We start from the raw sequence: 24,837 nt of genomic DNA on the forward strand, positions 1-24,837 counted from the left end.
CGACTGCTCTTGATACAGTTGGGTGGCGAGCAGTCGAGTGGGACGAAGAGGGAGGGGAGAAAGAAAGTGAGAACGGTAGATGGAAACCCCCCTTTATATATCAAAATAGGGTCTTGAATATTTATCTTGACTGTATTTAATTGACATTTTGTGCGTATCGGCAAGAGGGGTTCAGGTCACGCGCGTCACTGGTTGGTAGAGGCGACGATCAAAAGCGTCTTTCTATAGTCGTGGGACGGTCGTTTCAAGTCTACAGTGACTGGCTCCAGTATTCTGACACGATATGATCATCTCTTCAAGTGATGACAAGATGGACGAAAGCTCAAGCTCGAGCTCGAAGCAGGTATATCGATTGAAACGGGGGACAAGAGTCGAGGTGAGCCTCTTGGGTTTCTTCAACGCAGGGATAGTAAAGACGAGCATGGCATGATGATGGCTTGCTTGCTTGCTTGATCTCATCCAACCGTCTCTCTCATGCTGTAATGAGTCGCTCACTGTGATATCGTTTCAATCCCCCTCTAGGATATCCAACCCAGCTCGTCCTCTCATATCCCTCCATTGTCCGAGTTTGACGGGCCTTTCCAACTGGCCGAGTACCTCTCTCTCAAGGTCAGGTCGGACCCTCACGATATCAAAGGACTCGTAGAAGTCCCAGGAACAAGCAGTAAGAAACGAGGCGTCGACGAGAAGCATGTCGTGGGTCGCTTGAACCTGAGACGCAGACCCCCGAAGCTGATCATGTAATAATGACCTCTGTCAGTGGCTATACGAGCATCTAAGGTGAGATTCCTCTCAATCGTCATCACTGTGCGCGATGCTGATCCGCTAAATGTATCAGACGCATACCGATTGATTTGACTCCCCTGATCACCTCCCTCTTATCTATATGTACTCGGGAGACATGTCCCGAGATGAAGGCAAACGAGTGGCAATATTTGTGCATTGCGCATGATGGGAAGACTGAGGAATGTTGCGCTATCGATTACATCTTGCATACGTGAGTATAAAGAGAGAGGTACGACCAAGCATATGATGCTCACAACGACCTGAAGGATTGACTCCACGGTTGCGCTCCTCAATTCTCCCCAGCAGTTCCCTTCAAGGTGAGGGACTGAGCCTATATCATGGAAGCATACAACCCCCAGGTTGACAGTCCACTTGCAGACTTTCCATTCCTGCAGCCTCATTATCCTACTTTCCTTCCCTCTTCCGGCGACTCTCGCGAATCTTCTCTCATGCCTTTTATCACCATCGTGAGGCGTTCTCCCTATGCGAGGTTGAGACAGCCTTGTATGCAAGATTCGTGGCTCTTTGTGAGACGTACGAAATGGTCACAGACAACCTGCTATACGTCCCAAAATCCGCTACGAAGATACATTCTGGTCATGAGGACGATGTGGATGTAGATATGAATGAGAAGAAGGGTGCAGAGGAGGAGGAAGAGGTGGATAATGAGGATGAGGAAGATGAGGAAGAAGAAGACGAAGAGGAGGAAGAGAGTGAGGAGGATGAAAGTAGAGGAAGGGATAAGGAAGAGATGGACAACGCTGGGAAACGAACTCGATCATTGGACCGAGATCGACTCTCTAAGAACGTTGACGATATTCCTCCGTCTCGATCTCCCGCCGTTGTGTCGAACAAGGATACACAGTCGTCTCCTCAAGCCTCAAGCTCCAGGACCCAAGGCCTAGCAAACGGCAGCCCAAACAAGAGCCTACCCTCTCGGACAGGAACCATGACTCCAGCTTCCGACGAAAAGGTGTCACCGTCACGCGACAACGTTTCTCAAAAGGTACAACAATTTGAAGAGGGCCAAGGATCACCTGATCAATCTTTCAAATCGATCCGAGGGACATTATCACGAGGTACGAATGGACGGGGGAAGCAACCGCGAGGAACGATGCTTTGGTCATCCGATTCTGAATCTGCGGCTCTTCCAACTGTCCCAGAACCGGGATCAGACTTGATTCGAACAGAGAGCAACGAAACGGCTATTCATGTGGGAACGTCAGACGAGAGTGAAAGTGTCAGCACTGCTACAAGCGACGAGGTTCCCAAAGACGAGATTGATCTACTGGAAGAGCAAGGCAAGATTCCACCTGTTGACTCTACGTTGGAAGCCATCAACTTGAACGACCCGACGCCAAGTCTGGAAGATACGCTCAAAGAAGCATTATCGGATTCTGTGCCAACACCCGAACTTGAGAAGGAGGACGCGGACAAGTCTGTTGAGACCGCGGCGAATGAGGTGGAAAAGCTTTCGTTAGAGGATGAGGATGTGCCGGATCCAGTTAACGCCGTGGAGGCGACGGCCCCGGACATCTCATCGTCTGATGCGCCGCCAACGTCGAATGGATCTACGGAGGAAGGCACGGTCACCTCGATGATGCCCGAGTCACCCGCTCAAGGACGTAAAGCGAATCGTAAGAAGGGCAAGGGGCGGTAGTACGCAGCTGTACCACGTGCCTGTCTTTATTTTGCATGTGCATAGTTCTTATGCTTACACGCTTGCCCCTTGCGACCTCGGTCGACGACTAGGATCGACTTTGAGAAAGATGATCTGCGACGAGATTTGGTTCATGGTTTCAGTTTCTACCATACCACTGGCTAGCCCTTTTGAGTGGTAATCCATATTCATTAGCGTCAAGACTGGAATTTTTTTGGGTTGGGATTGGATGGATCAATTGACAGCCTCCTGACGCCAAGAGAATGAATGGCACGTCTGATGTTCTAGGCTTCAAGTTTCGTAGATGAGATGGGTCAATGACACACGCATGGGTTGGAACGGTGTAGCGAATCTTTGGCCTTGTATCAAGTTCTTGAACCACTGCTGAGTATAGAGAGTCTGAGTTGGTGGGAAGAAGGTTGTTTATCTCGGACGCCACACTTGAATCTGTAACAACAATTTGTATGTGTTTCGGCAGTGATCATGCGTGTGAGAGCGCATCAGCCGTGTGAGAGAGATAACAACGCCGTCCAACTATGAGCATGCATGACGTGATATGTGTTCCCAGAGCCAGCATACACTCTTGAGCGCATTGAAACTCAGACAGGACATATCAAGCATCGCATCACAAACAACGACCATGGATTGGAGTACCCCCCGTCCTATCGGACAAGTCTATATCAGAATCGCCACTGACGAAAGGCGTTCAAGGCTCTGCTTTTTTTTTTTCATTGATGGTCCAACCAACCTCTTCAACTTGACCATCCATTGAGATCATATCTTAGCGCCAAGTGAACATTGACAGATGCAAAAATAGTCTTCACTTCTCATGAGAGAACTCAATCGGGTGGGGCGGGGGAGGAAGGGAAGACAGGGGGGAAAAGGCGTTCCTTCAGATGAGGGATGAGGGTTGCGAGTGCCGACTGGCTGGACGCCTCCCTCGTGAGTCTAGTAAACACAAAGCTTTCGGGCATTCCAAAAACAGCATTTGGTCAAAGTCTTTCGATCCTCTGCTCACGGCCCGTCCGTTCTTCATTTCCTGTTCCCATCGATCTCCTTTCACCGTCCTCCCGGATAGACCAGAATACCGTTTTGGCTCTGGGCCTTAGAATTTCAGTTTAGACGACCTGCCACCCACCCCTATCTCCCAATCCAAGCTCACACGTTAGACGAACAAGTAAGTAGTGAACCCAGCGCACACGAGCATCATTCCAAGGTCGATCTTTCCGCTACGACGTTCTCATTCTTTGGACTGAAACCGATCCTCGTTATTACCCATAGACAACTCACACGAACCTCCTGGTCTCTGATATTCTCTGGTACAGGTCTCGGATCGACTGAACGACCTTTCCATTCGATCTCATTCCAAACTCAGCCAAACTCATCTCTCCGTCAAAATCCTTGAAGAACACATCTTCTTGAGACAAAGACATCGATTGACTCATTTTTCCTGGGGGCTCGCTTCTGGAGGAAACCGTCCCCTTTGTTGAGGCTCCGAATCAGTCAAGTCAGAAAAGGGCCTGCTTGAAGACGTGAACCGAATATACTATTCGGTCTCGAAAAACACGATCAATCAGCGAAGCGTCTGGACCGTCCAGCCTAGAAGGATCGGTAGAAGGAGGCGTTGGCACTTGTCGGTATTTCACACTCACCGCATCGACATCCTCGGCACTTTGCTCGACTCACACCATCCCATATCACAGTGTCAAAACAAGACACGAGGCTCTCATCGCATCCGAAAAGTCATCACCTATCAGGTCCTTTGTGATTCCAGCCCCTCCTCCCCCTCTTCTCGGTACCTGAGGAAGGACGGCATTTGCTTGTTTGATTTTGGACGCAGCCATTTCATCCAAAGTCGGTTCATATTGCAACACCGAGGGTGATCACACTGTCTCCCTTTCCCCCTCAATCTCAAGCATCTCACGGTTTTCCTTGGTCACATCCTGCTCGCGCTCTGCCCTGTGATCGCCATCTCTACAATTCGCTGCAGGCCCTCAGGCACAACAGTCGATTAAATCACTTGACCTATCTCTCCCCCTGAATCACTTTATCCTTCCCACTCTGTCGATTACACTCTCTTCCTGGTCCCCCCTCCTCCCCCCTGGGTTTCATCCTCTATCGGATATTCCTTTCTGACGTCCAAAGGAAGCAAGCAAGCAAGCAAAGATTGAATTGATCACACATTCCACCCATCCAATTCGCACTCAGTCATGCCTTCAATCAGTGAGAAACGCGGCCTGCCAGGTGAGTAAAGGATGCGAGCAAGAGAAATACGTGGTTATATATATTGACATGCCTTTCTGACTCTTTCCTTCTTCATCACTCCGATTCTCAGGCCTTGTCATCGATACCATCGCAGCAAGTCCATCCATGTCATCTCCGACGTCTCCCCTCACTGGATCATCCCATCCTACACCCACCACACCTTACTCTCCTTATCCAATGACACCATCCACTCCACCCATGTACGGTCCATTGGTTGGTCATTCCGATAAGACGGGTCGACGTATTCCCAATCGACCTCTGAGTAGTCGTACACTCCCGCCTCGATTCTGTGAGGTTGTGTCAGAAGAACCAAGAGAAATCATCATGGGCGGACTGGTGACTCGTTCTTCGACTGCCAGTTCAAGGAGAGGCTCAGCTGAAAGTCAATGGGATGAAAAGAGGATAGCATCAATAGAGGTACCAGGGATTATCCTGAGTGAGTAAAGCTAAAAACAAACATCTCGTGTCCAGCTGGAGCTGACGAATGTACCATTGCCAGCCGAACCTCATCCTGAACCTCACCCCCGGAGATCAAGCACTCCACCGCCAAAATCTATCCTCCTCCTACCTCCTACGTCTCTACCGCTTCCCGACGATACAGACTACCGGACCTGTGATCCTTTCCGAATATTCTATCGAGCCTCTCCTGGTCCCACTGCGTCAACACCCAAACGCCCGTCATCTCACCTCGTATCTATCCTCAAATCCATCGCTCTACTTGGCGTCGTGGGAGTCGGCGCCTGGCATTTGTACACTTCACTCAGTATCACCGGATGGACAGACGAAATGACAGGTCTGGCGGAGGAGCTTGCTCACTAGATCGGGACACGATTCGATCTCGAAAGCACAGGCAGGGTCATGACAACATAAAAAGAGGAGCGGGAATTGGAGCGTGGCGATTACTCTCTCTCTCTGTAGGGCGGCTACTCTCTCTGTCTCTCTCTCTCTCAAAACGTATACGATGATGATACGAATCTTTTTGACGAACGACGACGATAGCTTTCCTTGCTTATAACGGGATATATTAGATCTTCTCTGGGGGCGCATGACATGATGGACATTTTGGACATTTTAGGTAGTCTTCAACCTTGGTACTCTGCATGGATGATCACCATGCATCTGCCATGAGACGTGGTAGAAGAAGCGAGAGTGCAGTCACGGCTAGAAACGGATGAATGATGATTGACCGACTGCATCCGATGAGCGACCAATGTTAAATAAAAGTCTATGCATCTAGTCTATGGAGGCATCAATCCAGATTTCCACCTCAATGTCCTTGCTCATCCTTGATCATCTGCCTCCATCGCCTTTGAACTTCGATACTCTCTTTGAAAATCTTGTACTTGACATCTAAGAGTCGACTCTCCCTCTGACCGATATCTCCAGCTCGAGGTAAAACCCTGACGGCCGGTTGAGTCATTTCAACCATGACGTCCCATAATCCTGCACCACTGAGCTGTTTAGCTTCTTCCGCATCTTGTTGCGTGAGGATCGGAGCTTGTCTAGCCGTCGAGAGATCATGAGCGAATCGACCGAGCATCGCCGCTCCAAGGACGACAGCCGCGGACGGTTGAGGCGGGATCACAACGGGCATACGGAGAACCGTAGCGAGGAGCGACATGAGTGGGGCGTTCTTGGCCTGGGAACCTGCGAGGGGCGGAGGGAGGGAGGGCGATGGAATTGGTTCAGCGGGTGTCGAGAAATTGCATTTCTCTGTCAATGAACCACTCACCAGACATGTAGATCGAATCAATGACATGTCCCCGAGCGTTCATTTCGTCCACAATGTGCTTGGTTTGTAGAGCGATAGCCTAGAAAGGTATCAGAGAGCGAGCACGATCAGTCATATCTCTTGGACTGACCTCCATCGTCACGTTGAACTTCCTCGCGAGATCACTGATCGTATCGGACAAAGCCAAGCCAGTGATCATACCCTTCATCTGAGGGTCTGCCAGAGGTGATCTATTTCCTGCGGCAAGGTCAGATACAACTTCACAGGTTGTCAGTCTGGACTGACCGTGCTGATGGAACATTAGCGACATGACCTTTCAAAACGAAAATTTACTCACCAAGTCAGGATAAAAGTGCAGATCCTTCGTGAGTTGAGCTGTAAAGAGGATCAGATCACCATCAGGGCCCATCTACAGACGCCCGCGCCACTCACTGGCAGTCTCCAGACCATACTCCTTGACCAGCGCCGCGAGTCGATCTGCAAGAATTTGGAACATGTTCGTATCCGCCTTTTTGGCTTCTTCCACCAATCTAGGGTAAGCGGGATGAGTCGTGATCATAAAGTCGATCAACTAAAAAAACAGAGCTGGTTGGCATCTTTCATCGGGCGGTGGGCATTGCGATGACCCACCTGTCCAGTGGATGATTGACCACCTTCGTTCATCCATTGACCAGGGAAGACGGCATCGCGGTACGGTCCCCACTGTAAGATTGGATTCAGCATTATTATTCAAATTCGAGATCTCTCTTCATGACGTACGACACTGTGTAGCCCGTCAGCTGAGTTCGCCGCCAAAATGCTTTCCCAACTCACCCAGGTACGAGAATCCCGTCTTTGCTCTGCACGATATGACACGTACTGGTCCCGGCAATAGCGGCCAATCGACTATTCGCCTGCTCGAGACTAGGAGGCTTGGTAGATTCTCCCGAAGGGGCAGAAGAAGTCGCAGCAACCGTACCGATCCAGCCCGCGTATCTGATTAAACGGGTCAGTGCCTATGAAAGGAGAGACCTTTGGCGCACTCCACTCACGCATCGATGACACCGCTGCCTACTGCTGTGCCTTCGATCAAACCTAAATCCTCCGCTGCCTGTTTACTGAGACCAGTGCCCACGGGTTGTCCAGCTGTCAGGACGAGACCTCCATCTCCAGGAATACCTCCAACTTGGGCAAACTTGTCCGCTGCCATATCGCCGAGGCCTAGCTGGAGATCAGCAGACGACAGGAGGACACTCGGAACAATGACTGACCAATCTTGTCAAAGAAACGCTGTTGCCAACCAGTTGTCGAGACTTCTTCCTTACCTCCATCGCAGTCGTGCGTCATGGTCGCTCCGGGAGGGACGAAGGAGAATTTACAAGCAAGCGAGCATGTGGATCGTGCAAGAGAGCCAGTCGCACGGTACGTGAGGTAATCTGGAAGGCTGAGAATGTCTATCAATACGACACCATCGCGGAAGTAGCGAAGAGTCAAGCGCTCACTCGAAAAACATACAGTCCTTGAACCGGTCTTTGGGCATGTGTTTCTTCAGCCAAAGAGTTTTGGGGATCTCCATTTCAAGCTGTGGAGGTATGAGTCAATGGATCTTGCTTGAACGTCAGCCTCCTCTGCGAACTCACACTCATGGTCTTGCCGACAAAGTTCAGTACCCCTTCACCCGTCTTGTTGATGGTGTCTGCCTCTTCCTCGGCCCTATGATCCGCCCAAAGGATGATATTCCACGCCTTTTGACCTTGAACCACTCTACCGAGGTTTTCGTCATTCTCATCCGTTTCTTGCTCGCCCGTACGTGAAATGGATACAGGCTGACCAGATTGGTTCACCACTGCAAGTGAACAGGTTGCGTCGAAGCCTATGCCTTTGACTAGAGACGGAGAGATACCTGATGATTTGATGATAGATCGACAGCATGACGACAGAGCTTGCCAAATGTCCGTAGTGGATTGCTCGTAGATTCTGTGATCCGTCGCAGATCGGTGTGTCAGGGTGGGTTCTGCAGAGTATCAAGAACAGGAAGTAAGTTAATAATAAAGAATAAAAACGGGTGCCAAAAGCTTGGGTAGCGATGCGCGAGAGGGTAGTCTAGATAACACTCACCAGACTTCTCGGCGATCAACTTTCCGGTCCGGTCTACAAGACATGCTCGACCAGAGCCAGTTCCGCTATCAAGCCAGCCAGTCAGTCAATGAATCAATCAGTTGGAGCTCGTCAAAAGGGTGGAGCTCGCGGGACAGAGCACCGGAAGAACGAGTGTAGCCCGTTCAAACTCACACGTCGAATCCAATGTAGTAAGCTTCTTCACTCATAATGGACCGGTCACACTAGGTCTGCTTGCCGTCTGAGAATCCAAAATGTAATGTTCACAACACAAAACCAGTTGACTCCACAATCTTGAAATCTGTGACCAGCTTTTTTTACGTAGACGGCTCAATGCCGAGAGTGAATTCCGATGCCGAAAATCACGTGACTTGGTTGGGGGAGGAGGGGGGGGGGCCTGAGGGCGGGCTCTCACTGTGCTAGTCTATCAGCTTTGCTCGCATAATTCAACAGTACGAGGACGTATGGTCAATCTCGGGCTCATCTGCACTCGATCTCCAGTGAGCTCCACATGGGGACAAAGGTGGATCGCCGTGTGCCCTCCACATTGGAAGCGCGTATCAGCCGCATCAATGGATGATCATGCGTACCACGAACTGAGAATACTTAGCCCTCTGCTTGCTTCGGACAAACATGCTCCATATGCACGGATATAGAAGTTCCAGGGGCAAGGCAAGATTGCAGCAATGCGGGAAGCTTTTAACAGCATGGTGCCACTTTGCCACGGTGTGCCACAACTGACCCCCCGAGGCGCGACAGACGCGTCTGTTTCAAGATTTTTCAAAACCAGGGGCGTGCGATCCCAGACGCGTCTGGAAATGATGCTGCTTTGCAGATGTAAGTCTTCAATGAATGATGCATTTGTGCTCTGCGATCAACGATATGGGCCGATGGGATCTCTCCTGCTTGGTTGGATGGTCCATCAGCCAGAAGACAGAAGCGGGGTGGGGAAGAAAGAGGGATCAACAAGAGGTCCAAAAGAAAAAAGTGCGGATGATACGTTGGCTCTATAACTCCTCCTGAAACGTTCCTGGAAAGGAGGAGTTTCTCTCTTGTAACGCGCGCCAGTAATTATTCTTTTTCGCTGTGGGCCTCGCTCTCTTGTTGTTGTTGTGGTGATGGGTAGCTTGCGACGAGGCAGCTGTGGGAGGGTAACTACTGCGGAGTATGTGCCTCGGCTCATACCACTTTGTTTGATCCCCAGCTAGCGAGAGGACTACCGTGGAATGAGCTTTGTAGGCTTTCGTGCATCATCCCAACACATGCCTCTCTCCCGGAGAGACGATCACTCTACGGTCACACTCTCTCAATATAGACTCGCTCCTCCTATATGCTGCGCCCTCCAACCTCCTCCTCTGTGCTTCACATCTTTCACTCTCCCCGTGTCGTTTATTAGTAGTCTCTCACTCCACACACACATAGAGAGCCACACTGTAAAAAAAAAACTCTTCCAAAGGGTTTTAAAGGAACAAAACAGGTCTCCCCTGCCTGCTGCTCTCGGCATTGGCCAGGCAAAAGGGTCAAACAGACCTTGACCCTCATTCACTCACCGGTTTAGATAAGGGACGGAGGAGGAGCAACAGCCTGAGCCCCATCCTGTCAGCCTGGACCATTTGCCCCCCCAATTGTGGCTGAGGTAGGTAAGGTGTCTGGCAAAATCACCTCGATCCCATCCGATTTCTTATATTCATCCTACCCATCCATCTTTCTGCAACTCGATCTTTTACCAAAGCCGAGCGATACTGTGTATCTGAAACTCGTTGATCGAGTCTAGCTTCCGTGCAGCAGCAGACACAACTCTCTCGCTTGGTTTCTCCATCCTTTGCTGCGCAAAAAAAGTATCTTCACGACCTGGTGTCCTGGAATCTTTACGATCAATCATTTTGTATCACCTCTCGCACGAATTACCACAGCGTCAACGACGACGACGATCAAGTCACTTATTGAAACGTCTTGTACAAAAACACCTTGTACCAGCTTGGCACAGAGAATCCCCCCTCAAAAAGAAAGGAACGCTTGGATCCTAGATCGCTTGAGCGCTATTGACTCTGGAGCATTGATCGTCACACACGCATAGTGAGTTACCCAAAGCCACTGTCATTTCGTCCAAAGCAGATGGTCCCAGAAGATCATACCCACCACCCTCTCAATCCTTTTACAGCTATTTCCCATCTGACTCCCTCGTCCTGTCCTGGTGACTGTGGTTGAAACGATCGCTGATCTTGGAAATCCTTTGCCCAGACCCCTACTCCTTTGTCTCTTTGGCTTGTCATCTCACACAAATCAATCCTCGCAGTCGTCACTTGACGCTCTACTCTCTTTCTACCGGCTCCAAAGTCCATAACGAGGACTCTCCCACCCATCATCATCACATAGGCTCCGTCTGACCTCTTTCAGACTATCATCACACACCATGTTCGCCAACCTGCTGCAACTCTTCACCATCCTCTCCCTTCTCCATTCCATCTCAGCATGGCCTACGGGTCAACATCAGACGCTGCGCTGTCACTCCATGTCACTCCGACACACCCCAGAGCATCAAGAGCATGTCCGTCGAGCCTTTTCCAAGTCGTCTTCTTCCTCCTCCTCATCTGCCATTCGTCGGAGAAATCTCGACACCGCTTGGCTCTTACGTGAAGCTGCCAAAGTCGATGGCAAGTACAATGCGGGATTAGGAGGATACGCTGCTCTCCTCGCGAACCCCCTTCCTCCTTCCAAACGACAGGGCGAAGTCTCATTGACAGATCACAACCTTGACGCGTCGTATTCTGGTTCCATCTCGATCGGTACGCCTCCGCAGCAGTTTGAGATCATTCTCGATACGGGAAGTAGTGATCTATGGCTCGCTTCTACCAACTGCTCGATCGGATGTAATGGGATGTCTCAATTTGATCCAGACAACTCGACAACCTTTCGCAAGTGAGCAGAAAAGCAATCATGACGTTTCAGGCCATTTCCAGCTGACCCCCGTTTGCTCACCTTGCAGCCTCAAATCCACGTTTGACATCTCATACGGATCAGGACAAGCTCATGGTATCCTCGGTCAAGATGTCGTCACGCTCGGCGGTTACAGTGTAGCTGGGCAGACTTTTGCAGCCTGCACGGATCTCACCCCTGGTCTCATCACTAGCTCTGTCAGCGGTATCATGGGTCTCAGTTGGCAGGCGTTGGCATATTCGAAGGGTGAGTTGAGCACCATTAGTCTTGATCTTTTGATCGAGCTGACACCACTCCAGCGACTCCGTGGTGGATCACCCTCGCCAAGTCGGGATCATGGAGTCAACCTCTATTTGCCTTTTACCTCAAACGATTTAGAGACGTTGCAGGTGCATCAAACCTGGAGACTGATGCTGGTTCGGCCACCTTCGGCTACCTTGGTGAGCTGCATGTTCTCCTGTGTGACCTTTCGCCTGCTGAGCCCACACTAGATTCTTCCCTTTACACTGGCGAGGTGACTTATGCAAACGTCGCCAGCGGTGCACAATACTGGCAGGTCACAATGGACTGTGAGTTGGCTGTCATGCTTTGGTGAGAGTGCGCATATTGACGTAGTATCCTCCAGCCATGACTATTCAGGGTTCCAACGTCAATCTCGGCAGCTCCAATCTCGGCGCCGTCGACACCGGAACCACACTCATTGGCGGTCCTGCAGCCATTATTGCTCAGTTGTACGCTTCCATCCCTGGATCCTCTCAAATGGGAGGATCCTATGGCAGCTACTACGAGTACCCTTGCGCGACGTCCATCGACTTTACGCTCACCATCGGTGGATTCACCATCAACATTACCGATGCCGATTTCAATCTCGGTCGATACAGTTCAGACGATACAATGTGTACTGGAGCTGCTTTCATCCAAAAACTCCCCTCCAATGCGCCTGTTCAATGGATCATTGGAGACACCGTATTGAAGAACGCCTACACTGTCTTCCGGTACTCACCACCCGCGGTTGGGTTTGCGTCCCTCGCTTCGGGTTTGAGCGACAGTGAGACTCGACCTACGACGATCCCTGTGATCCAATCTTCTACGGGTATCTTGGCGAGTACAGAAGAATTAAGCACGACGCCTGCCATCTCCGCAACGACCTCGACGTCGACCTCTCAGACCGCCGCCGTTTCAGCCGAGGAACCCGTCGTGACTGTCACTGAAGTCGCTGGCAATAATAACAACGCCGCAATCTCTGCATCTCCTTCACCGAGCGAAACGTCGTCGTCGTCATCATCATCATCGTCATCTACCAACAATACCAAATCTGGAGGTGCGAGCGTGACGTCAAGCTTGGTACCGGGATTGTTGTTTGCTTCCTTGGGACTATGCTGGATGGTCTTATAGGAATTGGACGCCACAGCTCGAGTCTTATGATAATACAGCATTCAAGCGCATACCAACCCGATCGTGCATTCTTCTTCTCCTACACCTTCACACATACCACGCAGCATGAAGATTCACCCCAACAAACCATCCGATGATACCGCTTATTACCTGCTTCAACATCCTCAAATCATACGGACGATATCATCCCTCTCCTTTCTCCTTTCTCCCTCTTTTCTCATGACCGGCTTCATTGAAGAAAGATTAAATCACATTGACAAACCTTTGACGAGACGCACGCACGTAACCTCTCCCCTTCTCCCCTCCCTCATTAAACGAGACACATCTCTCATACAACACCTCGAGTAGTATGTCGTCTCACTCAATTCAATCTGTGTACATATATCACATACGGAGTGTATGCAACGTTTACTGGCATTTTGCAAGTGTGAGACTTTCTAGAAGAACGTTGTTAAGTGAACTTGGAAGCCGCGGCTGAAAGGCAATGCATTTTGATGCACGACCAGCGACGCCCACTTGCATTCTGTTCATTTATAACCTTGAATCCGCCACACTGCCACATTCATCCGTCAGACCGGTCCGGTTCTCACCTCATTGTGTCTCTTAAGTTAGTGCGTTTCATGTGGTTTGCTGATTTTTTTCAATGCATTCCGACTTCCGCTGTTTATCACACGGGCTCAGTGCCCACAGACAAGACCTTCGGGTGGGACCCTCTGCTCATCCACACAGCGCTGTAACAAGCCCCTCTTTTCGGAGATCCTAGGTCTCCATCGATCCTCGCCGCCTTGGAAGGTCGAGGGACAACGGTATCGATGAATGACCATAATGCTCATGCCAAGTCCATCCAGAGTCTCCAATTCCCCAACCCCCATCATTCAGCACTCCCTTTCCCCAAGTTGATGAGATGACAACAATGGAGAGAGACTAACAATAGCTTTAGCGTGGAGGAGATCCGAGCGGAGAAAATGTAGAGGAAGATGTCTGACCCGCACTTTGACCATTAGGCATTGCAAGGCGCACAGCGAGCAAACGGTTACAACAACCAAAGTCGGCGATCAGAGCGGATCATTCGCACTCCTCTTCTGCTTTCGCTCGATGAGATCGTTAACAACATCTTCTTCGGAAGTGGTTGGTGCTCGGGATCTCGAAGGGAAGAACAAAGGAGAGGAAGGGCCGAGAGACAGCGGATGATAGGCAGAGGGGCGCGCGCGAGGTGTGCAAACGGGAGGTAGACTCAGCCTTGGATGCCTTTGTTCAAACGGGACCCTCCAGTTCATCTTTGATACCCTTGAAAGGATATCAATTCTACATTTCTCCACTTCGGTCTCTCCCTTGATCTCCTGGATCCCTCTCTCTCTGTGTGTGAAGCAAAGCTGCGGATGACAGATTAGAGGCGTGGACCCCTTGATCCCTTGTCTCTGGCGTTGTCTACTCCCCCCCAATCTTCACCTTGTCACCTAAGCAAAGTACTCCCGCTGGAAGTTACAGCATCACCACCTCATCTGACAGATTTGGTCGGGACTGTGTACGGGAACAAGCACTAGAGGTCTCATGGAAATTACACATTGACCATTGTACTCCTTGTGTTGGACCGTTGTACATTGGTGAGTTCATCCCTCTGCGTTGTGATATTAGCTGAAATCGTCGCTGACTTACTCCATTTGATCGCTGTCCCCAGTAATCGACCTTGACTCGACCGCCTGCGTCAAGTCATACCCACACTCCTTTTAAATCACGCTCGTTTACCAACATCCCTTGCTGCCTCTTCCCATCGATTGAACAAGGGTGTCACTCGCCCCAAGGACAAGCTTCCCCACGACGGCATCTCGCGAACATCTCCGTCAGTGTAACATCAGCGATCCACTGGAGGACGCTGATCATCTCGCCCAGGGCAGACCGCCCCCAGCCATCCACAGCTTTGTGGCGCATTCGCCTGGCTTTGCCCTCCTGCCCTTGCAAGCTCTGCATGTCTCACCTGATTGACTGATCACCTGATCACCTGACATCTACTGTCACCTATCAACCCGCCTCGTCATACCATCATATACAATAACAAACCGACCTCCCGACGGACAAACTAGTCAAAACATGGCGGAACGTCGGTCAATCTATGGATCTGCGATAACTCTGCAACAGTCTGTGACTGATTCATCCTCTCTTCCTTTCCCCAGATCTCTTTCGACGCCTCCGTCCAGTGGCTCCCCGCCTCTCCGACCAGTCTCTCGATCAGCTTCGGAATCAGAGTACCCGTTCCCAGACCGTCATCTTGCAGGTGTCAGAAAGGTCTCGGAACCGGCTTTCATCGCGACAAGCACAGCGACGACATCGTCGACAGGTATAGACTTTTCAAGCTCGTCGTCCGCCAGTGGTAAACCGTCCCCTTTTGACATTTCAAATCCTTTCGACCCGGCCTTTCAGCCCAGACCGAGGGACACCAACGCCGCCTCGGCCCCTGGTTGCCCTAGTCCACTGAGTAGGACGGTATACAGAGATAATTTGATCGAATACGATTCGCAGGACGAAAATTCACCGCATACCATGTCCTCTGCCACTTCCTCGTCTGATACTGATGAAGGCAGCAGGAAAAGCGTGGAGATCATACCAGAGCACAGGGTAAATTCGGACGTCGTACAACCAGCCAATCGAGCTTCGACAGTTCCAGTGGTGGTTCCGAAAACTCGACCAAAGAGCAGTATTCTTTCAAGATTATTGCGACATTCTGAAAGTGACAATGGATCTGATAGGCCCGTTGAAACCTCTGGCGCCATGACATACGTCTCGGATGTCCCTGCAAGTATGTCGAAAGGGAGCAAGAGGAAATCGACGACGATCACCACGGATAAATGGGCCAAGCGGGCTTCACGTAAAGCGCCACCGCCTCCCATCATCAGTCATGAGGAAGATGGGGAGCCCCTCGCAGCTTTGGGGATACAGCTGTCCAGGCAAAACGGCAATGGGAGTGGGTCGCCATTGCGACACATGTCTAGCTTTCTGAGACGGAAGAGTGAAGATGATAGAGGGATGACGGGAGACGAAGGGGACGATGATGAAGAGGAAGCGAGTTGGGAGAGAGTCAAGGAACTGCCTCGAGTCTGTCTGTTCCCGCCAGAAGAGGGTGAGTGGCATACCGTGTCCTGCTTCATGTCTTCAGGCTAATCCGTTGTAGACCTCTCTGAGCCCATAACGCTCTACCCTCCGCCCGCGCCCGTCCACCTGCGTCGTCCGCCAAGTTTGATTCTTGCGCGAGAAAGGTCAACTCAAAACTCTTCCCGCTCATCATTGTACTCTAACCCGAGCATCGGTGCAGGATCCGGAAGAGACATGTGGGGCGGCATGTCAGGAGGTTTCTCTAAACCGCCTCCAGTGTTCCGACGCCAACTACCAAAGAGGGGAAGTACACTTCCCGATGGAGTCATCATGCCAAAGAGGAGAGATCAAGTCGAAAAGGAACATCAAGAATGGCGGATGAGCTTGATCAATCAGGAAATGGATGAATTCGACATGGCATGGAAATCAGCTCAAACGCCTCCCATGAATGAAGCTTCTCCTCCTTCTCGACTGGTGATTCGACAACAGAGTCTCCCTGTGGATACTCCGGAGCCTCAGACTAGTCCAGAAGTCGTCACTGCACCAGCAGAACCGGTCCAGCCTCCTGCCGAGATGCCCGTTCCGTCACCGCCTCCTCGTGGGATCTATGATCAGCCTGTCGTGCTTGATTGCGCAGAGAGATCGACCTCTGTACCTCCTTCCATCGACTTTGGAGCCTCACCACCGCCCCTGGAGCTTGTGTCTCCAGGCAATGCAGAGCTGACAACGGATAAGCCGGCGCACACCGAGATGGTGGACACGACTATCTCTGGGCCGGTGGGGCACAGCGCGCCGCCTCTGTCCGCTCCCTCGGCAACTTCTTTCGTGCAACCGGCCACCTCCAGCGAACGACCGCTTTCATCCCTTGAGCGCGTGCGTCAAGCTGCTGCGCCTCCACCCATGCAACGCCGGGTTTCTGAAGAGTCGAAGGAGACGACCTCGACGTCTTCTCTCACTTCTCGATCCAGCTCTTCCAACACTCGTAACAGACGATCAATGTCCTTGACGTCGTTACTGGCTTCCAAGTCGAAAGAAGAACCTCCGCCACCTGTCCCTTCTGGCGAAGCCGCCGCTGCACCCGCACCCAAACTCATAAAGAAGCAGAGGAGTTTGAAGCGTTTTTTCTTCTCTTCTGATAATCTCGCCAAGGATGGGACCGGAGAGAATGGATCTGTCCCTCCACTACCAGTGCGTGATCGCGAGCAAGATTTGGCGCTAGCGAGAGAAAAGGAACAACAACGTGATCGCGTCAAGGAGATTGCAAGCGAGATGAAGGACCGAGAGAAGGCGTTCGACAAGGAAAAGCAGCGAGAAAAGGAACGAAGCAAGGAGGAAAAGCAGAGGATGAGAGCAGTCGAGTCGTCATCCTCTACCGTTTCCTCAACGTCACGCAAGACAACTCGATCCATGTTATCTCGACCCAAATCAAAACCGAATTTACGTATCGATGTCAAAGCCACCACGGTGCCTCCACTGCCATCTCCTTCGATCCCGCCCATGCCACACTCTGCACCCATGTCGACAGCTTCATCCTCTGCTTCGTCTGAGTATTCTCAGACTCCGCCATTGTCGTCGTCTCATCCCTCCCTGCCTTCTACCAAAGGGACCACCAACAAGTCACCACCCGCTCCTCAAAGCAATTCGTCATCTCGTGGTCTCACCAAACGATTCAGTCTTACCAACATGAGTAGCGCTTTCAGAAGATCACGAAAGAACCTCGTAGTGGTCGATGCTCCTCCTGTGCCTCCGGTTCCTCAGGTTCCAGACTTACCAGACGTATACAAGAAGGAAAAGGCTACAAAGTCTAAACCTTGGCAATCTCTTTCAAAGCACTCAGCTCCACCCGTGTCAAAAGGTCACGTTCAAGCTTTACAGCAGGCAGCATACGCTGCGCCTCAGGTGGCCAGGACTAGCTCGGTCCCAATGCCCTCGAGCTCAAAGCTGATCAAATCGTCCTCTTTGCCGCATGTCGATTTTGGCGCGGATCCAACTTTCCCCGATATGAAGGATTTCAGCGGGCTAAGAGATGAGCCTGTACCGGCATTGACAGTCAAGGATGATCTTGAAGGATCCGTCGACTGTCTGACCACGTCGGTGGCTCCAACCGGTGCGAAGCCAATCAGCGTACCTCCAGCTGCGCAAGTTTCGCCCACCGCTTCCATGTTCTCTGACTCTTCTTCGACGTTTGAGCTAGAACAAGAGCTAGACGAAGCTCAAGTCGTCTTGGTTTCTCCACGGACTCGAAGAGACCCCGCAGTCAGCCTCCAAGCCGTCATGGGCATCACACCTGGATCCCGCAAACATCATTTTGTCGAATCTCCCGAGGAAAAGCGAAGGAGCATGCAAGCTATCGTTGTTGGACCCTTATTGGTACCTCTGACTCCGCCACCTCAAGATCGTCATCAGATCCTTGGCGCTTTACTTGCTGAATCTCCGACGTCTATCCACCAGTCGACAGTCGAGAGCGGTGGGTCCACATCGCCTTCGCCACCAGTCTTCCATCGATTGGATTCACCACAGATTCAAATTGTCGATCCAACTCCAACGCAATCGCCCCAGTCTGAAAATGATGCAGACGACGGGCACGCCACGATAATGAGTCTCCGTCAAGGGAGTCCAGAGATCATTGTGACGACCGCCGTGACTAAGCGAGGAGGACCATCACAATCTGAATCGGAAACTTCCCTGGAGTCTCTCGGTCGATCATCCGTTTCATCTGAACCTTCCGATTTACCTTGCGTCACGCCAGCTTCGCCAAATTCAGAATCACTCCATTATCCAGCTTTGATCACGGCTTCGCTCATCCCTGATGTCCCGAGTTTAGATATCGGATCATCGCCTTATCAAGTGACGGATCTTCCTGGTGGCATCGACAGTCCACTGAGTGCCATTCAGAGACATGGAGCGGCAACAGGAGGAGCAGATGAGGATCTGATAGGACAAGCAGACGAATCGCAAGAGCCGCTGTTGGGACCTGAACTTGAGTCAGAATTTGAGGAAGAGGAGTCTGATCTCGTCATTGTTCATCCATCACCTTCGCTCAACATTGCCGTCTCGCCCGTTGGCTCCCCAGGCATGACGAGCCCCTCGACGACAACGGCGTCCTCTGCTGCTCGCGTGTCGGGCAAATGGAGCCCTGATACAAGTGGCTTGTTCAGGTTCTTATCTGGCGCCAGTGATCGAAACAGCCCTCGATCCATTGCGAGAGCTTTGAGACCAAAATCTCTGTCATCGCCCAAAGTCACGTCGGACAGTGCGTCCAAGAGTAGCCCAACGAGTGTATCCATGATCAGAGGCGATAGCGACAGCAGTGATGCAACGACGAACAGTATAGGATTGGACATACATAGCTCAAGACCTTCTTCTCCGCTTTCGTTCCCTATCCCACCGCCGCCGCCGCCGCCGCCGCCGCCTCCACCAACGATGTCTGGATCTGGCGACGCGTACACTAGTCTGGCTGCTGGCGTTCAGCTCAAATCACTTCATTTCGACTCGCTCAATTTGGATTTCGATGGATTCGACTGGTCAAAGTCGAGTATCGGTGTGAGGGGTATAGGCATAGATGCGATGGATGATTCGGCGTTGGAGGAGGTCATGTGAGGGGTGGTGGTGTAAAGGGGAGGGGTTTACGGACAATTATTGCTTTTGGTAGTAAAGTAGTTGTAAAGTGATCCAGGGAGATCGAAACCAAATCTCGACGGACAATGCAAGCTCTGTGTCATCCATTTTTTAGATCAGCTTGGGTCAGCAGGAGTCAGACCTCAATGAGCGTTTCAGGCCGAGCCTAGTCAGTGGATGCGGCAGGCCGAGGACAACGAAGGAGAAGAAGGCAACGCCAAGACACCTCTCGATGCATGGTCATACTATGACAGATACGTCGCACAGACCTAAGCATAGTGGTCGATGAGAGAATCTCTCATTTCGTTGATCACAGCAGCCGACGTTTGACCTTGTAATCCTGAGAAAAGAGAAGATCGTCGTGAGCTGTGTGTTTCATGGAGATGAAACAAGGGAAATAGCTCACTGAAAGTCGCTTCGATCACTGAGATTTCCGTGGCAGTGGTATCTAGTCCGGCGAAAGCACACCAATCGTTGACGACCACGCCTGCGCCGATGACTTCTGATCCTCGATTGACTGTACCTGCTACTAACGGCACTTGAAGTAGGGAAGAGAGTTCATCAAGCTCTGCACGAGGCGTTTTGGGATGTACTAGACCGCCCTAATGGTGTATCAGTCGATTTCGCAAAAGGATCTTGACAAAAGGCAAAGAATGACGGTTAGGCTCCATCGACTCACCTGATTTGACAATGCACAATAACTGCCTACCAATACATTGTTCGCCACGGTCTGTCTGAACACCTCAACCTTCAAAGTATCCGCGATAATCTCCTCGGTCTCTCTATCTATATCCGGGTGGACAAGCGCGACATAATCGTTGCAGACAATGACATTGCCCAAAGCACTCAACCTCTCTTCGACTCGTTGAATCGCAACGGCCGGAGGAAGAGCGTTTCGAAGATGTTGCAATTCTTGATCTGTCGTCGTGGATGGAACGAGGAGTCCATGTCGGTTTCCAGCGGTCAATCGGCCGACTATACGAGTACCAGCGATGGTGGTGTGGATGATGGGTATGACATCGGCTAGTTCTGCTTCGAATACAGAGTGAAAGTTGGATGAGGAGCTGAGACCGGTAAGGCAGTACCTGGAAAAGGCGTCAGTGAAAAGCGGTCGCAGTCGGAGGTCCGAGGGCTGGTAAGGGGTAGACTACAGTGGAAATACGTCCAGAGCAACTGAACTCACGCATTGGTCAACTTGGCGAAGACGCCAATGTCCGAAGAGTTCTCGAATTGAGTACCTGAGGGATCCAGATCAGGATAGGCCATGGGATTTGACAGAAGAACCTACGGGTCGCCATGATGCGGGGTGGTCTTGCAAGTGTGAATACTGGGGCAAGAGGTGTCTTACAAGAAAAGGTCTGAGCTGCTTTATCCAAGTTCTAATGGGATCGCAGATGAGCAAGATGATGCAAGCAAGGCCAGTCAACTTTACAGAATGATTGCCTTGGACGCTGTCGATGAAATCCAATCGACTTTTCTGTCTCGGATCCGAAAAGTCCAGCTTTCACGGAGATCTGATCACATCTCCGCATGTTCCGCGTGAACACAGGGGGATGACCTGTGTGGCATGATCGCGCTCGCCTTTCCGCTGCTTGTCATCTGCTAGCGACCACCTCCATGTACGTCATGCGTCATTGTCTCCCGATTCCGCATGTTACATTAGCGCTGCCGGATGATACTGAGCCCCGCTTCTTCAGGTTCAGGAGCTGAGCCAAAGGATGACAACTCTGTCTCTTGTCCATACTATTGGTACAGCCGTCCGCGTTTCCGCAGATCGAATGCGCAAGCATATATACCATGAATATATCGACACCCATTCACACGAGACCAGGATGCAACAACGCCTCAGGTATATCATGTCCACGCGTCTCGCCCTTCTTATATCCATAACGGGCACACCGTCTTCCCAACTTCGAGATATAATACGCCGTACCCTACCACCACCGTTACCAGTTCCTTGTTCCTCCCGCGCTCTCTCCTCTCTCTCTACCTTGGGTGGATGCCCTTGCCCTCCCGTGTGATCGTCACACAGCTGTGCCGACGCCGCCATTCATCAAGTTTTCCTTTTTGACTGACTACCTACGCGATGTTATAAGAGACAGAAAGAAGAAGAATGCCACTTGGGCGGGATTTGACAATTCACCGTTTAATCCACTCACGTGATCTTGGGCATAGAGGGCCAGGGGGATTACGGCATAGGGGAGAGGAAAGCCTCCTCGCACCAAGGATCGCATTAGTGGGACTATTGGCTGTAGTGTTGCCATCCTCATCATCGCTCTCTGTTCAGGTCTGGCATTTACTCGCAGGCCCCTCTGACAGTACGGCTCTGTATAGCTGCTACTTCCGTGCTGGACATTCACGACCTTCTCCCCCCTCCCCTTACAATCCCCTGAAACGATACCCTCACGATCTTCTCTTACACCGTCATTGCTTTTTTTTCAAGTACAACATCGCGTATCCAGACAGACGCATTTCCAGTCATCGATATTCCTTCTACAACGACGAACGCCCTCATTGTTCAAAGCTCATTCATCCACTCCTTTTTGAATCCTCTATACTTTCCCCTCCGTCCTCACAACGACTCGCTCAACCTCTCAAGACGCGTTGTTAGGCGCTGTCAAGGTTATCGGGAATATCATGGCGAGCGGTCTACCGGTGAGTGGGTTGATGCTGGTCTTGCATAATCGTGTGCTCCGTGGGAAAGAGGATCTGTCGACCTTTCGCGATGTGCAGAGCGAAACCATGCACTGGGCAGCTGGTGCCATCTCTGCTCCCCGTCGTCTACATCACTTGACCCCCTATCCAACCCCCTCCCGCGCGACTGATCTCTCAATGTTGCATCGGTCAACGCGATTTCCCGAATTGTGATTTTTTCCATTGAACGCCTGCTGACTTTGTCTTCTTGCTTTTTCCTCATACTGCATTATCGTTCGGCGTCGCTCTCAAACGACTGTCTATCCAACCCTTGACCCCTCCGATGTCCTCTCTCCAAACCTCACAGACCCGTCGCGCCAAAAGGGCCGATGAGAATGCACCCCCTGGCCCGACTCGTTCTCGTTCAACCATCCTTTCCACCAAACAATCAACCACTACCACCGAGCCATCCAAGGATTCCAACAAGTCATCCATCCCCGTCATGAAACGTTCCGAGTCTTCCAAGACGGTTACTGCTAAATCTCGCGCCGCCCTGGGGGAAGTCACCAATGCTGGCAAACGCAAATCATCAGGCAGTGGCGTGGCAAAAGAAAAGGGCAAGGAAAAGGTTGAACGCAAACCTCTTTCTGTCGCTGCTGCTCCCGTCGTTCAAGCAACCATGCCGATGCGCAGAACACGCAGCAGTCTTGCAGAGACCAAATCCCAACCGCGTACTGAAGAACGCGAAAAGATTCCTATCGCCAAGCGTAAGATTGCCTCGGCAGTCAATCCCAGTCGTACTGCTCGATCACGTTCCACGACCGCCTCTACATCCACCACCTCCGCCCTTGATGTCGCCAAACCTCTTCTCGAACGTGCGCTCAATGTCAAAGACGATGTCCAGCCGCAACAAGAAGAAGAAGAGGAACCACTCACCAAACGTCGGCGGACATCTACACCGTTGGTAGCGGAAGATGATGATGATGATCTCGCGGATGAAGCACAATATGACGAGGATGGCAAAGAGATCTTGCTTTCTAGCGGTGGTCAGGCGATAGGCATGAAGAGTCCTAAACGGCTACGGGCGAGAGATGAAGGATGGGAGGATTTGGACGCCGAGGACGAGGGAGATCCTACCATGGTCAGCGAGTATGTCGTCGACGCATTCCGATACATGATGGCGTTGGAGGTGAGTTTGAAAATCTTGGCTCTTGGCGACTCGCTCACGACTCGCAGAGCAAAACCATGCCGGACCCCAACTACATGGAAGCGCAATCTGAGCTGCACTGGCAGATGCGAACCATTCTAATGGACTGGCTGATAGAAGTCCACTCCAAATTCCGTCTACTCCCCGAAACACTCTTCATCGCCTCCAATCTCATCGACCGATTCCTCTCCGCACGGGTGATTTCCCTCATCAAGTTTCAACTCGTCGGCTTGACAGCTTTGTTCGTCGCTGCCAAATACGAAGAAGTCATCTGTCCTTCTATCACTCACTTCCTTCACATGACAGATGGCGGATATGGCGTCGAAGAGATCCTGAAAGCGGAGCGATACATGCTCACAACGCTCGGTTTCGACCTTTCTTACCCTAATCCTCTCCACTTCCTCCGACGTATATCCAAAGCCGATGGCTATGATATTCAAGCGAGGACCGTTGGAAAGTACTTGGTTGAGATCAGTTGCGTCGATCAACAATTGATGCAATTCCCTCCGAGTTTATTGGCTGCAGCGGCAATGTGGCTCGCACGATTGTGTCTCGAGCGTGGCGAATGGGTGAGCTTCAATCTGATTACGGGGATCAAGACGGAGCTGACCAAATGTCCAGAATGCAAATTTGGTTCACTACTCGACGTATACTGAGGAAGAGATTGTCGAGCCTGCTCAAGTCATGCTTGACTTTCTCCTTTCGAGCGAGTTTGACATGGCTTCGTCATTCTACAAGAAGGTGAGTCACCTCCTGGCGAGAGTCCGCTGATTACCCTCACAGTACGCCGCCAAGAAGCACATGAAAGCTTCGTGCTTCATGCACACTTGGGCTCGCGGGACTTTCCTCAGGCTATGGAAAAGCGATGAAGACATGCCGGTACCAGGCTTGGGCACTGAGCTGTACGACCAACTTCAGATTGATGTCCCTGAACACCGACTCCCGAGCGGTCACTCTGATGAGGCCAAGTCGCCACTTTACGATGGCAGTGACGATGAATAGAAAGAGGATTCCTCCCGCATACATCCTGACATTTTCGACATTTTCGACCCTTTTTAACGCCCCAACGACTATGACGAACCAAAATCCCTCCCTCTGCCGTGTCTTAATGCCATACGAGCATCACCATGGAGGAATGTCCTTCACGCCGCTTCCCGCTTCCGATTTTGCTCCTTCTCTCCTTGCACCGAGTCATTTGCCCGAGATGGATTATATATGAGAGCTATGAGGGATGAGGGATGAAACATGGATTTGGAAGATGGAGACAACCGATGTAGTGGTAGACTATGCCATATATGTACGTACAGAATTCAGAGAGATGTGATGAGATGCCATGTATTGTGCCTGGTGTAAGTGAGCACAGTGTCAGTTCTTTAGCGGTGTGGTTGGTCGAAGTGGAAAGGAGGTCATCAGGTCGTT

At 51.2% G+C, this 24,837-nt stretch overlaps 7 protein-coding genes across 7 annotated transcripts; 5 read left to right on the top strand and 2 right to left on the bottom strand.

Moving 5' to 3' along the window:
• Nucleotides 1-310: 310 nt before the first annotated feature.
• Nucleotides 311-2,446, top strand: BD324DRAFT_648929 (Mob1/phocein; the record flags this gene model as incomplete). Its single annotated transcript, XM_022017907.1, has 6 exons — nt 311-376; nt 523-696; nt 761-780; nt 839-997; nt 1,053-1,103; nt 1,165-2,446. 6 exons carry the CDS (start codon nt 311-313, stop codon nt 2,444-2,446), a joined length of 1,752 nt encoding a protein of 583 aa, XP_021872678.1.
• A 1,808-nt stretch (nt 2,447-4,254) lies between these two features.
• BD324DRAFT_291404 (hypothetical protein) lies at nt 4,255-5,754 on the top strand. The gene is made up of 3 exons (XM_022012394.1): nt 4,255-4,690; nt 4,782-5,147; nt 5,211-5,754. The coding sequence occupies exons 1-3, from the start codon at nt 4,657-4,659 to the stop codon at nt 5,528-5,530; spliced, it is 720 nt and encodes a 239-aa protein (XP_021872679.1). The 5' UTR covers nt 4,255-4,656; the 3' UTR covers nt 5,531-5,754.
• BD324DRAFT_291502 (hypothetical protein) lies at nt 5,740-8,909 on the bottom strand. The gene is made up of 15 exons (XM_022012395.1): nt 8,715-8,909; nt 8,541-8,605; nt 8,063-8,436; nt 7,925-8,004; nt 7,694-7,866; nt 7,475-7,643; nt 7,257-7,418; nt 7,203-7,206; nt 7,074-7,145; nt 6,876-7,014; nt 6,781-6,818; nt 6,729-6,732; nt 6,574-6,680; nt 6,444-6,522; nt 5,740-6,358 (listed from the first exon to the last, which is right to left on the bottom strand). The coding sequence occupies exons 1-15, from the start codon at nt 8,747-8,749 to the stop codon at nt 5,979-5,981; spliced, it is 1,881 nt and encodes a 626-aa protein (XP_021872680.1). The 5' UTR covers nt 8,750-8,909; the 3' UTR covers nt 5,740-5,978.
• Nucleotides 8,910-11,052: 2,143 nt separating this feature from the next.
• BD324DRAFT_577023 (aspartic peptidase domain-containing protein) lies at nt 11,053-12,872 on the top strand (the record flags this gene model as incomplete). The annotated part of the gene is made up of 5 exons (XM_022013234.1): nt 11,053-11,459; nt 11,527-11,723; nt 11,777-11,917; nt 11,969-12,046; nt 12,103-12,872. 5 exons carry the CDS (start codon nt 11,053-11,055, stop codon nt 12,870-12,872), a joined length of 1,593 nt encoding a protein of 530 aa, XP_021872681.1.
• A 2,088-nt stretch (nt 12,873-14,960) lies between these two features.
• Nucleotides 14,961-19,559, top strand: BD324DRAFT_607350 (hypothetical protein; the record flags this gene model as incomplete). The annotated part of the gene is made up of 2 exons (XM_022014067.1): nt 14,961-15,987; nt 16,039-19,559. 2 exons carry the CDS (start codon nt 14,961-14,963, stop codon nt 19,557-19,559), a joined length of 4,548 nt encoding a protein of 1,515 aa, XP_021872682.1.
• Nucleotides 19,560-19,846: 287 nt separating this feature from the next.
• BD324DRAFT_648934 (putative eukaryotic translation initiation factor 6) lies at nt 19,847-20,875 on the bottom strand (the record flags this gene model as incomplete). The annotated part of the gene is made up of 5 exons (XM_022017908.1): nt 19,847-19,917; nt 19,984-20,179; nt 20,257-20,662; nt 20,761-20,815; nt 20,866-20,875. The coding sequence occupies 5 exons, from the start codon at nt 20,873-20,875 to the stop codon at nt 19,847-19,849; spliced, it is 738 nt and encodes a 245-aa protein (XP_021872683.1).
• A 962-nt stretch (nt 20,876-21,837) lies between these two features.
• Nucleotides 21,838-24,767, top strand: BD324DRAFT_617455 (cyclin-like protein). The gene is made up of 5 exons (XM_022014921.1): nt 21,838-22,232; nt 22,579-23,400; nt 23,448-23,987; nt 24,040-24,159; nt 24,202-24,767. The coding sequence occupies exons 1-5, from the start codon at nt 22,215-22,217 to the stop codon at nt 24,418-24,420; spliced, it is 1,719 nt and encodes a 572-aa protein (XP_021872684.1). The 5' UTR covers nt 21,838-22,214; the 3' UTR covers nt 24,421-24,767.
• Nucleotides 24,768-24,837: the final 70 nt, after the last annotated feature.

This window comes from Kockovaella imperatae (genome assembly GCF_002102565.1).
Source record: "Kockovaella imperatae strain NRRL Y-17943 chromosome Unknown BD324scaffold_3, whole genome shotgun sequence".
Classification (NCBI taxonomy): domain Eukaryota; kingdom Fungi; phylum Basidiomycota; class Tremellomycetes; order Tremellales; family Cuniculitremaceae; genus Kockovaella; species Kockovaella imperatae.

Coding starts and splice junctions, on each gene's coding strand:
- BD324DRAFT_291502 (XM_022012395.1), bottom strand. CDS start 8,749: ATGAGTGAAGAAGCTTACTACATTGGATTCGACGT. Junction 7,867..7,924: donor AAGGACTGTATGTTTTTCGA/GTGAGCGCTTGA, acceptor AGACATTCTCAG/CCTTCCAGATTACCTCACGT. Junction 7,419..7,474: donor GGCAGCGGTGTCATCGATGC/GTGAGTGGAGTG, acceptor CCGTTTAATCAG/ATACGCGGGCTGGATCGGTA.
- BD324DRAFT_617455 (XM_022014921.1), top strand. Junction 23,401..23,447: donor GATACATGATGGCGTTGGAG/GTGAGTTTGAAA, acceptor CACGACTCGCAG/AGCAAAACCATGCCGGACCC. Junction 23,988..24,039: donor GTCTCGAGCGTGGCGAATGG/GTGAGCTTCAAT, acceptor CCAAATGTCCAG/AATGCAAATTTGGTTCACTA.
- BD324DRAFT_291404 (XM_022012394.1), top strand. CDS start 4,657: ATGCCTTCAATCAGTGAGAAACGCGGCCTGCCAG. Junction 4,691..4,781: donor TGAGAAACGCGGCCTGCCAG/GTGAGTAAAGGA, acceptor TCCGATTCTCAG/GCCTTGTCATCGATACCATC. Junction 5,148..5,210: donor GGTACCAGGGATTATCCTGA/GTGAGTAAAGCT, acceptor TACCATTGCCAG/CCGAACCTCATCCTGAACCT.